The sequence below is a fragment of the Artibeus jamaicensis genome, unplaced genomic scaffold, assembly GCF_021234435.1.
Source record: "Artibeus jamaicensis isolate MK-2021 breed Jamaican fruit bat unplaced genomic scaffold, CSHL_Jam_final scaffold_1964, whole genome shotgun sequence".
NCBI classification, from domain to species: Eukaryota; Metazoa; Chordata; class Mammalia; order Chiroptera; family Phyllostomidae; genus Artibeus; species Artibeus jamaicensis.
Window position 1 is genome coordinate 33,338,934 of NW_026522030.1, and position 13,093 is coordinate 33,352,026.

General features: G+C 41.3%; 1 protein-coding gene across 1 annotated transcript in view; it reads right to left on the bottom strand.

Moving 5' to 3' along the window:
• Positions 1-13,093, bottom strand: part of OSTF1 (osteoclast stimulating factor 1) — a 48,767-nt gene that overhangs the window by 25,068 nt on the left and 10,606 nt on the right. Inside the window, exon 2 of the mRNA XM_037140330.2 lies at positions 1,281-1,327. Within this exon, the coding sequence (XP_036996225.1) occupies positions 1,281-1,327 (47 nt within the window). The remainder of the gene's footprint in view (positions 1-1,280; positions 1,328-13,093) is intronic.

Genomic DNA, 13,093 nt, shown 5'->3' on the forward strand with positions numbered 1-13,093 from the left:
GCTCATGCTAACTGCATCCCTTCACCTGCTGCCATTCCGTGGCACTCACTATCTCAGTCGGCGCTCACAGCACGGTTCTGCTGTAAGACGGTTAATGTTTTTCCCACTTTCAAAAGAAGGAAACAATGGCCACTAGAATAAGTAAATTCGCACAGTGAGTAAATGACAGATTTGAGGTGTGAAGGCAGGCAGTGACTCAATGTACAGAGCTACTTGTTCTAGAGACCCCAGGGCCCAGGGCAAACCCAGACGGAGCCAGCAGAATAGCAGGCTTCCCTCTCTGGTTCTTTCTCCTCGAGGTCCTCTCTGGACTGTCTGCTTCCATTCTTATTCTCCTTGATGGTTGTCCACACCTCAGAGTGATTCTTCTAAAACTTAGCTATCTAATCATTCTCATACTCAAATCCTTCAACTGCTTGCCATCCTACTCAGGGCAAAATCCAAACATGACCCAGCATCCCTGAACTCATCTCTCACCTGCCTCTCCCTTGTTCACAATGTTCCTGACCCCACTGTCCTTCCTGCTGTTTCTAGAACCCACCAAGCATACTCCTTGCACCTCCTGTTCCTTCTGCTCCCTTGCTTCCTTCAGGTCCCTACTCAACTGTCCCCTCTACACAAAGACCATCCCTGAACACCCTATTGAGAAGTAACACTCCTCCTCCCTTAACTCCATTGCCCCTTATCCTCCTTATTTTCCCTCATAGCACGTACCAGGCGCTGACAGTCACGCCATAATAGTGTGACTATTAATAGTGTGACAGTGGCATGCACCGCTGTCTGCCTCATCATAGGTGCTCTCTAACCATGGGGAAATAGATTTATGGATGGACACCAGAAATTATAACAATGGAAAATGCATACAGCAGAGACATTTAAAAAAACTGCTCTGGGAGATTAGCAGGAGGTACCAATATAATGCAGTATGAGGTAGCCAGTCAATGAGAAAATTGGCATGAGAGTCAGGGGAAGGATGACCAGGACACAGTCACATGCTTACTATGCAGGTCACTTCGTGATTTCAGAGTGAGTGATTTCACAGCATGAGGAGAAGCTGCTCAAGATGGACACCATGACCTTGAGCAGAAAGGACACGCAGACCCATGGAGGACCTTAGCTTTCACACCATCTGGACTGCAGGGGGAAGGGACTAAACAGCTATTCCCATGAATGACTCATGGCTATCCAAGAACAGGCAGTCCATTTAGACCAGAGGAAGTATCTAAAAGAAAATGCCTTAGTCTTTATGCCAATTTTAAAGTTAAAAACTGAATACTTACAGTTCTGGGTTCAAATGTATAAAGAGCTCTGAACACTTTAACTTGTCCTAAAAGAGAGGGAAAAAACAACATATGGTCAATTCCTTAGTAACATGTTTTATAATATAACAGCATAACAGAATACATGTGCAAGTTATAAATACATGCAGTACCCTTATTGGGAGTAAGAACTGAAAACCTTTGGCTGATAGAATGTAAGCGTTATGAGAACAGGGGTCTTTGTTCCATGCATGAGATATCCAAGGATCTAGCACAGTACCGGGGACAAAGGAACACTCAGTAATTATCTGTTGAATGAATGAAAGAATAAAAGAATGAAATGTGCTCAAAAAAAGTCTGAGGCCCCTAGTTTAGAACGGCCTCTAACTATGCAATGATGGAAAAGCTCTCCGTCTGTGCTAGGCACATGTAACTACTGAGCACTTGAAATGTGATTCGAGTGACTGAGGAACTGATGTTTAAACATTTCATTCTAATTAGATTAAATTGCCTCACATGGCTGGTGACTAGCATACTGAACCATGCAGGTCCTGAACATCAGAAAATGAGAAATGACGAGATGTCCGTTAAGAAGGGACTATGTAAATCAACCCCATTCATCCACATAATGGAGTCATTAAAAAAAGAGGCCGTAGACAGATCTGCAGACTCTGGCAGAGCACAGAGCATACAAAACATCCAGTGGAAAAAATATGCCAAGTACCATCCCACTGATGCTGACAACATACTCACATACCCGGACAGGTAGCACCGATGACCAGGAACCCTCACATTCTGCTTTACAGGTATTGTTTATCTTCAATACACGTAGCATGCATTACTTTTATTATCAATGGAAGCAGCAGTTACTTTCACGGGGTTGAGGGGATAGGAATCATTCTTTCTTCTAAATGCCCTAAAGCAGAAGAGCAGCTCAGATCCCTGTTACTTAGTGTGTCTGCAAAAAAATATTGTTGCAGCTGAATTCAATGCCACTTTTTCCTGCTCTGCTGGGGTGGTGGGTGGTAACAGGCAGAAGAAAAGGTGAAAACTTTTTTGTTTGTTTAGAGTTTGCTTTTTACCCACCCCCACAGGCCTGAGTAAGGAGACACCAAAGGGAAGGAGGAACTGCTGAGAGAAATATTTTCTGCTGACCTGAGTGTCTCTCTGAGAGGGGAGACTTGTTATCTTGATTACTTCAAACTTTCCAAAGAGAAGTTACGCAAGGAAGCAGTCTACTCGTGACCAAAATCAATAATGACAGAACTTTCTTGTTCCTTTGAGGGAATGGCAGGGTGGGATGTGCTATGGATAATTTTGGAAACAAGAACCAATGTCAATTCAATAAGCTTAGATAAAATTCAATATAAAAACACCTGAAAAAATATTTGGAGTGTGAATAACCCAATGATTTTTGTAATTTTATCTTTTGTGATTGTCTTACTGAAAATGTTCACAACTACGCTCTGGCTGGTGTCATTCCATGGACTGAGTGCCGGCCTGCGAACCAAAAGGTTGCCAGTTTGATTTTCAATCAGGACAAACGCCTGGGTTTATGGGCTGGGTCCCCAACTGGGAGCATGTGAGAGGCAACCAATCAATGTAGCTCTCTCACATCAATGTTTTTCTCAATGTACATGCAGGGAGACCACCTTCTTCAGGCTCCCTCCACCTTGGCCATCTCTCACGGAAGTCTGGTCTCACACAACAAAGAGGAAAGTAGAGCTGGGAAGACTGCACGAATTGCCTGAAATCACCTTGCAATTCACCCTGAATTAAGATTGGAAAAAGGCCCAGTCACTTGCCTGATGCTCTACATGGCTCTCATATGACCTAGCATGTGAATGGTATTGAGGATTTCAGTAGGGCTGGTTTCCGGGTGTTAACAAGATAAGTAAACACCCGCAGCTGCTGGCCCCTGTGGGTTTTTCACTTTGCTGAATTCTCACCTTGCTAGTCACACCCTTTCCATCTCTCTGCACCTCTACCCTCCCCCTATAGAGAGGGGCTGAGTCCACCAGTCATCAACTAAACACTATTTTCCTCTGAAGTGAGGCTGACTCCAGATTTCAGTAAACGAATCCTCGTCCATCACAGTTGAGGCAAGCAGAGGGAACAGGATCTGGACAGGGCCTTGTACAGGGAAAGGGTAAGAGAATTTTCTGTTTCTGAGGTTTGCACAGCATGTATTGCTGCACCTCTAAGGCCGGGAAATAGCACTTAGGACATGGGGCTTATAAACTCAAACATAAAATTTCTAATCTACTTTATTCCCTGTTAGTGAAGGAGTGGAGAAGCTTATAGATAGAGCCACTAAGACAGAATTAAAAAGGGACTGCTCACTATAGCAGACAGACATAGAATAAACTGCAAGCAAAACGGCTTTTCAAACATCAGACCTTAGTTATCTAGAACAGATCAGCTATTTCGTTCTTTACACTCTGCTAAGACTTTGGGAAGCATGGGCCATCTGGGACTTCATTTACACTGGCTATGACGGTTCCCACATACCCACTCTGAGGGCAAAACTAAAAACACTGACAATGTCAAGTGTTAAGAACACAGAACAACTGGAATTCTCAGATACTACTGGTGGGTGTGTAAACTAGCACAACCACTATAGAAAATTATTTAGCAGTAGCTTTTTCTCCCATTCTGTAAGTCTTAAAATGCCTTTGAGATCTTAAATTTCACTTTCAGAAATGAAACATAACTTGAAAACTTTTGCAGCATCTTTTGTAGGACTAACCTCCAGGTCACTGTCACTATGCCCAGCATATGGTGAGTCTCGGTGTTTTTAAACTGCAGATCAAAACCTGTATATTATATATACAGTACATTGTGAAGCTAATTTAGTACTTTTAAACATATTAAGTAGAGCTGAAAAGATCAGAGCACACTGTACACGACAGAATAATGGTTTTGTAAAATTGTTTCATTGGGACTGGATAGATGGATGTTTATTTTAGACATCTGCCAATACACATTTTGTTTGGCATCATGCCAAATGACCAAATGTTAAAATCAGTATTTGCCAAAACCAAATGTTGCCTTTACAGATGAACTACTGAGAAACAAGAATAAATCTGAAATTTTATTTAGAAAAATAATTATGTTCACAATCTTAGTATGAAAATTTCTGGTAGACCCATTTTAAAAATTTGATATAAAAGGGCAGAAACCATAATTCCTCGGCACTATCAACTGCTGGCCTGAGACCTGTGTTAAAACTAAATGTTCTAAAATGAGGTCTGTGGAAAAGCAAAATAATTTGGTTGTAGCTCTGCCAGCGTAGCTGTTGCCTGCGGCGATGTTGCCACCAAGTTGGTAAGCTTTCCTTCCTCCCTCATAGAAAATGACTTCGGTCAAGACTTACCTCCTCTCTATCTGCCGGGTTGGGGGATTTGCTTAATGCTAGTGATGCAATTTCACTGAAGGCAATCCCACAAAGGACACACTGGCTTCCCCCAAATTATTAGCAATCACATTCTCACAACATTAATTCTCAATCTATACCTATAACCTCTACTATTTATATAATAATTTTTAATATAAAATTTTATATAATAAAATTCACAGCCTTCACAGTCACCATTACTTATAGTAATATTTTACTCAACAATAATAAATATACATTTAAATTTCCACAGGGAAATTTAAATTTCTGAGGGAACTTTCACATATAAAGCACAAAAGGGGATATTCAAAATAAGTCCTATTTAGAGAACTTACTTGTTTCTCACGGTAAATATTAAGATAACAGTACAAATGTCATGTTACTGCACTGGTTAGACACGAAGGTTACCAATGCATTCTACAGTTCTTGTTCAAGTGCAAGTCTAGGTGTGCCTAAAAGGACACTGAGGTAGGCACTCCACCCTTTGGGCCAAATAGCAGACTTAGGAAGAAATCTGAGGCTAAGGTATACCCCTGTGTACCCCTATAACTGTGTGCGTGTGCGTGTGTGTGCGTGTGTGTGTGTGTACCAGGTCATTAAGAAAACCGTCTTACTGAAGATCAAGGTCAAAAGAAGTTTGAAAGCCACTGCTCTAGACTATCTGATCAAATTAGGAATTTGCTGCAAAACAATGTCAAGAATAAATAATATTTCCTCAACTTTGTGAATTTTAAAATTCAGCTAGCATATAAATAATAATATTCTCCTCTCTGCCCCAAAACGGATAGTTTATAACCAACATCAGAGCTTTGGAAAAGAAAGGAAAGGAAAAAAATCATATAAACAAGGGACAATCATAGACAAATAAGAATTTACCATACACATGTATTTCTCATATTTGTCTAAGAGAATGCAGCAAGTATTGACTTCTTAATTCACATCCTGTGTGTATAAAAAAATGTGTCACTTTTGAATGTTCCCAGAGTAAGTAAAAGTTAATGTTATTTCTCTTAGGCATACTTAAATTATTTTATTAAACATGCATGATGAAACAGGATGTTTTCTGTTCAAAACCAAAACAGAAGGAATCTATGATAGTATCCAAGGGTCAAGCCCATCGTCTGATTGCTGGGGCGAAAGGAAACAGCTGGGCTCTGCTGGGCCAATACAAGGCTCCCCTGGGCTTTGTGGATTGCAAACGCCCAGAATGAGGTGGCTGGCTCAGAACACGCTTCTTGGTCATAATCTCTCTTCATGTCATTCCACAAAAGCCCACTGCTCTTGAAAATAAAAGACAGAAGCTATAATCCTCGAAAAGAAAAGCCATCATGCGAGTGCATCGATGTCCAAGAGTTTCCAATGTAAAGAGTAAGTTTCTTCCTTCATACTTACACTCTTGGATTAATTAAATCAAATCCGATGAAGTCTACTGGTATACATACCTTTCAAGGATATAACTAATAAAAAAGGCAATAAACATAATATTTTCATCTCTCCTTACTCCAATACCACTTCTTCCCCGCAACTTCCCTTTATCCAATCCAAAAAAAAGCTAAAAAATTTGAAACGTGTCTTGCTTTCAGCTGCAGGAATGGTAGACTCATTAAAAACAGTAGCCAGTGTGTTTTCTGACAAGAGGGTTCTGTTTATTAACAGTGTGCCTTTCTTATCCATTTTTTCCTTTGCTTACACTTTTCAGTGCCTTTTGGCAAACGGTTACTTTTACATCTTGAGGGGTCATAACTGCTGTTATTTTTATTTCTTATCCACAGTACAAAAGTCCCAAAAAGCAGGGTTCAAAATTTCGAATGACATGTTCACTGCCAACTGTGGTTTGACTGGCTAAAAATTAGTGATGGGACAAGGGCCCCAAAGAGCCTTCATCCCAAGATGAAGTTTGAGGAAACTGTGGGGATAAATAGAAGTCTTTATTTCCATCCTTGGAATTTAACTAAAAAAAAAAGCTACATTGGTCATGTCACCTTCTGTGAAAGGCTCAGAGTTCAAGGGCCAGCTCATGGACAGCAATACCTGTTTTTGTACAAGCAATGAGGAGGTAAGAATGGTTTTGCATTTGCAAATGGTTAGGGTGGGAGGAAATAAGAATAGGATTTCAAGACACATGAAAATGACCTGAAATTCAAATTGCAGCATCCATAAGGTTTTATTGGAACACAGCCGAAGTGTGGGTAGTGTCTATGGCTGTTCTTGTACTACAATGGCAGAGGTGAGTGAGTAGTGGCAACAGAGCCTAAGACACTCTCTGGCCCTTTTATGGAAGAAGTCTGCAATTCCTATCCCGTGGTCCCTTCTCCTGTAAGTACCAAGTCAGACCATACCATCACCATGGCATAGTGTGAAGAGCTGCAGGTCCACATGGCCTCCCAAAGGCCCCACCAGCAGTTTGGGTCCTGCCCTCATCTGTGTAAAATGACTGGCTGGGAAAACAAGCCTATACATCTGAGATTGAGACAGAAAATTTCCTAACACTAAAATCTCTAACCAAAACCAAAATTACCAAATCTATACTAATGTTTATGGGACACTTACCACGTGCCAGGCACCATGCAAAATGCTTACTTACAGTCACTCTTTCTGGCCTCAAAACAATCCTGAGATGTAACTACTTTATTAGCCCTATTTTACAGATGAGGAAACTGAGGTTAGCGGGGGTAAGTACCTCGTTCGGGTCTAGGCAGCAATGGGGTGGAAACCCAGGCCCAGGCCCCAGGACACATTCTCTGAAGGCCCTGGCTGCGGCTCGGAAAGGTCTGAGCTGTTAATGCTGGCATTCTGGCATTACTTGACACTAAACAAATTAAAATATTGAGTGCAATTACTGAGGTGGTGTATGTGCTCGTAAATGTTAGCTATTATTAAATACCACATTTTTTACCTTATTTGGGAATTTATTCCTTGTGTCTATCCATACTGGCAGGACAGCCTTATCAAAATCCTATTCCTGGATATTAGAAAATTTATCATTTATAATACGCCAGCACAAAAATCTTAATGCTTTTGTTATGCAAAGCATAGCATCTAGTATTATATCCCTCAGTGGCTATTAAAGAACTAAATGTAGTTTTAAGTAGTCGTTTTTGAAACCTATAGCTCTTTAATGTCTTCATAGTCAGCTCAACCTGCCTTAACAAAAACCACAGATGTGGCGGCTTAAGCAGCATTTATTTCTCACAGTTCTAGAGGCTAGGAAGTCCGAGATCAGGTGCTGGCCAGCTTAGTTTCTGGTGATAAGTCTCTTCCTGGCTTGCAGATGACTCCATTCTCACTGTGTGCTCATAACAGCCTTCCCTGCACATGTGTGCGCACGCACACAGAGACCTCGCTTCCTCTTCTAACAAACGAACCACTAATCCCATCACAGGGTGCCATCCTCCTGACCTAACCAAACCCAGATTACTTTCCCAAGGCCCCATCTCCAGACACCGACACACTGTGGGTCAGGACTTCAATATATGAATACAACATTCAGTCTGTACCAGCTCTGAATACAGAGTTATTAAAAAACAGAAATGTATGAACATGTGAATATATATATATATATATATATATATATATATATATATATATACTGGAGTATAGGCTACCACAATAATAGAAAAAATAGATTTTCAGAGATACGTTTATGCTTTCCTGTTATATAAAAAAGGTCAGTGGTAATATTATATATACAATCAGCTATATAAAAGAAAAATATGCATAGAAGAAAAAATGGAAAGAAACAAATATCAAAATGTTAATAGTTACCTCTGGGCAGTAGAACTACCAGTCATATCTATTTTCTTTTTTATTTTCTAAACTGTCTACCAAGAATAGGAACTCCACATACAATCAGGAAAACATTCTCTTTTAATACCATGTTAAGGAACAAACAATGTATTTGTATTTTATCAGCAGAGTATTTCAATATGAGTCTTTTTCGTCCTCTTTGTCTCCCTGATCTTACCATGCACCCCCCCAAAAAAAATTTGGTGGAGAAGGAAGCAACTGCAATGCCAAGTATGCTCACAAAAGTAAGCCTACAGGGGACATGTAAGTACACAGACAGTGGGGAGACTATTGGGCCAGTGCAGCTGGATAGGAGGTGGCATCTACTTGACTCTGGAAAGATAACAGGAATTATCTTTTCCAGCGGGGCAGGCAGGGCAGACCCGTAATACAGAGCAGTATATAGACAGAGGGGCTGGCGGCCAAGAAGGGTTGTCTGTGAATGTCAAGTAGATCAATGTGCCTGGAACCTAGTAGGAGAAATGGTGAGAGATTAGGTTGGGGACTGAGCACGGACAGGCTAGAGGTGTCTCAATATTTCTGAGACTCATTGAGAAACGCATTGCACATCAGGGACCAGGAAACACACGTTTACACACTCACAGAACTGAACGAAACTCTGCCTAAACATGTATCCTTACTTTGAGTGATTCTCTCTGATAGTATCACCACATACAATCTGAAAAAACACAAGGCCAGGACATTTAATACATGAGCGTGTATAACTGGCATTTAGAAACCAAATGAAAATTTTTCAGGCTTAGATATCTGGTACTCTGGGCAATAATAAAATGCTGTTGGGGTATATTTTAAAAATCCCTTGGAAATTATTTTTACTTGAAGAGAATTTTTAAATTTGAGTAAATAAATGGACAAGGTTAAACTTCAGACTTCACGAATGCCCAATTTCTGGGAATAACACAAATGCACTTTGGAAATGAAAATTTGCAACAAGAAAAAAATGGCCTTGGCCTTAGCCCTCTATAAAAATACATGCTGGCACCCTGGCTGGGTGGCTCCGTTGGCTGCGACATCATCCCATACAACAAAAATTGTGGGTTTAATCCCGGATCAGGGCATTCACCTAGGTTGCAGGTTCGTTCCCCAGTCAGGGCCCCTACAGGATGCAACCATTGGATGTTTCCCTATTACATCAATGTTTCTCTCTCTCCCTCTCTCTCTCACTCTCTCCGCTCCCCCCCCACCTTCCCTTTTTCTCTCTCTCTAAAAATCAATAACCATATCCTCAGGCAAGGATTAAAAAAACCACAAATGCAAGCAAGACAACATAACAATAAAAAACATCTCCTTTATTTAAAGCAGAACCCCCTTTAGAAGCTGATATAAGGACAAAGACATACACCATATCTAAGGAAAAAAGAAGAGACTCTCTAGAGATACTGTACGGAGCTTAAGCCAAATCAAGGTGCTCGACTCAAAGTTCACCTGGTGGATACAGAGGGACTAAATCTGTAACAAAGGGTGTTTTATGAGAGAACTAGCTAATATGAGAACTCTCATAGACAATACAAACTCTGGATGTGTGAAAAATATTATCCAACACAACAAGAAACAGTAATTAGAGAGCAAAGAATAAGCAGTAACTGAAACTGAGCTCCTCTCGATTCAGAAAAGGAGTCCAAGTTGCTTCTGTGACACATTCAAGAGACTCCACGGAAGTCCATATAGAAAATTAGAACAGAACAAAAACCAGGAAAGTGGATTCCAGAAGGCCATGTGTAAGGAAACCAGTAACATGTCTACAACATTAATTTCTTCCAAGATCATCTATTCCACAGTCTTTAATGGAGAAATTGTTCCCCTAATGGCATCCTCTCTCAAGTCCCGCAGCAGTGCTTCTTCAAAAGGTTTATAATGTGTTCCTGTGGCCACGGTCCTACCGTGAAAGTGGGGAGGCTTGTCTGGTAGCCCTGGAAATGCTGGACATGACACCTGAGGACATTACAGAGCCAGACCTGGCACCTTGCTGAAGGCTCAGCCCAGGAGGTGCAGGCAGAGGGATGCCCAGGTGATGAGTTCCTTCTCCCAGCTTGCCTGGCTCCCAGAGTCCAGAGTGTTTACAGAAAGGGGGGACTAGACAGAAATCTGGATGGTCTGGAAAGACCCAAGCAGTTGTGGGGGTCCAGAACAAGTCACTGTCAAGATGGGCCTCTGTGATACACAGATTGTTTTTAGCTAAAGGTAACTTTAAGCTGCAGGCTCAGAAGGAAGTTCTGACCCCTCCACCCTTAACTGCCTAGAAGAGTTTGAATTAGAGGCCTTGTCCATAAGAGTTTATCAGCGATAACCTTTTCAACCTGCCTATATGACAGGGCAAACTTTCATGTTCTAAACATGTCCTTCTTATCATCCTGCAAGGACCCTTTGAAGCCCCCAAGGCGCATTAGCTCATCTCTAACTCAGAATCCCTCTTTCTACCTCAATCCCTCTTTCTACATAAACTCCCCTGCATGTGAGGTCTGACTCTCTTGTATATGTGGAGTTTCCACACATCTATCAGTACTAAATTTGGGTCTTTTCTCTTGCTAATCTGTCTCCTGTCTACTTGACTATTAGACTAGCCAGAAAAAACCTTGACGATAGAGGAAAGTTGGTTCCTCTCCCACAGAGTCCAAGTGACTCCCAGAAAAGGTCAAAGAAATGTTCAGGGATTTTCCCACACCAGATCAGCTTTTGGGAGAGGGAAGAGTGGCCCAGGAGAATAAAGTCCCTAAAGAATAATAGAGAAGTCCCTAGAATTTCCCTAGAGAATGACAAAGGTCAAACAAAATGGGGCTGGAGCTGCAATTAAAATAGGGTAACGGGATCATTCTCTTGAAAATGTCCCTGCACTCAAGGCCTGGGCATAGCTGAAGGTCGCATACCTGGATTCAGTGACTATCTTTAGTTACTCCAAGCCCAAGGCACCTTTCACACCCATCCCTGAGGCTTTAAGTTGCTCATGAATTTTAACTCGTTTTCATGAATGGACACCCAGAAGATCATTTATCTTTATGAAATGGGGTCATGAGGTGGGGAAAGACAAGGCATGGAGATATTAGAATTTGCCCTTAAACTTCTAAGAACAGCCCTGGTCCCCTCCTAACACCCCCCCCCCAAATCCTTGACCCTGCAGAACTATCTGCTGTTTATGATGTGGATGGGTTGACAGAGAAATAACCTCTCTGCCCACAGGGACAGAAGAGGGGAAAGTCACTGCTCTCTCGGGCAGTGGCCTTCCACCAACATGCAGTGGTGCCTGAATTGCAGACTTTCATAATAATTACTAGGAATTTGCCCTCCTTTGGTACCTACTGTCCAGCAGCATAAGCAACCTGTCTGCTCTCATCATCTATCCTGACAACTGCAATTCTTTAGGGCCTTAAACACCAGTGGAAAATTAATACTCAAGGACACTATAATAGTTTTTAAATATAAACATGATTTTTTTTCGGTTTAGGTTCGAAAGTTTGAGCAACAAAACTTGTCCCCATCAGTACAATTTTATGTACTGATCCCTGTAAGTATATAAATATCATTTTCTTTTTAAAAAAAGAGGCTTTTGGCTTCTTGTGTAAGAACTACGTTAACTGACTGAGCGATGGGTGGGCCGAGAGCAATTTTCTTAGAGGAAGATTGGCTGTTCCTCTTCCAGAGAGAAGCACTGAAAACCTTCCTCCTGGAATAAAATATAGAAATTTCTAAAGCTTCAAACTGTTACCTCCAAAAAAGGCAGGAGAAAAATGTCAGAGAAAGGAGGATTCTGAATACTATTTTGTACAAAGCTAATTTCTAAACACTAACTAAAGATATATTCTTAGATCTCAGTTCCATGGAGTTAATGTTATCAAGTTTTAATTAGCTGTATACATTTTCCAAACATAAAAGTCCTCAATGTTTCAGGCCATTCCTGAATGACCTCCTTTGCAAGGGTCTCCCTGGCTGTGCGTGGACAGTCCAGACACACTTCTGCAGGGCCACACACCCCAATGTCCTCTTCCTCTAGGCAGCTACAAACATAAAAACACAAACACAAACCAAAAACCCTCCATGGCCCTACCCAGCCGGAGCCCAAGGGAAATCAGATCAGACCTGATTATGAATACATTATGTCCTCTCCCCAACCTTTTCCCTCTCACCCTGCTTATCATGGAAATCTGGACTTAAGAAAAGCCCGTAAGGTATTTAATTTCTCCCCATGTTTGCACTCATATGACACTGAGCATTGGGAGTGGCCGGAAGATGGGTATCAAAAATGTCGCAGGGTTCTGCAAGAAGCACATGAAGAAATTATGTAGAAATTTGGGGAGTTAATTGAAACACCAGTATAAGGTGATGAAAATTTAGAATCGGATTTAGAATCAAGTAAAGAAACAGGCCCAGAGTGGTCTAGGACTTCTCAAGGTGGTCTAGCAAGTTAATTAAAAAATTGAGACCAGAATTTCACCCTAAAGCAAATGTTCATTTCCCATTACTATATTCTGCCTCCTCATCCAAATCAAAGCTTAGTCCCTAGAATATCCACTTGATTAGCCTGTCTTTATGTCTAAAGTCCAACTAAAGAGTATAGTAGTCCTTCTCATCCATGGGGGCAATGCTCCAAGACCCTGAGTGGATACCTAAAACCATAGAGTACCAAACCCTACATATA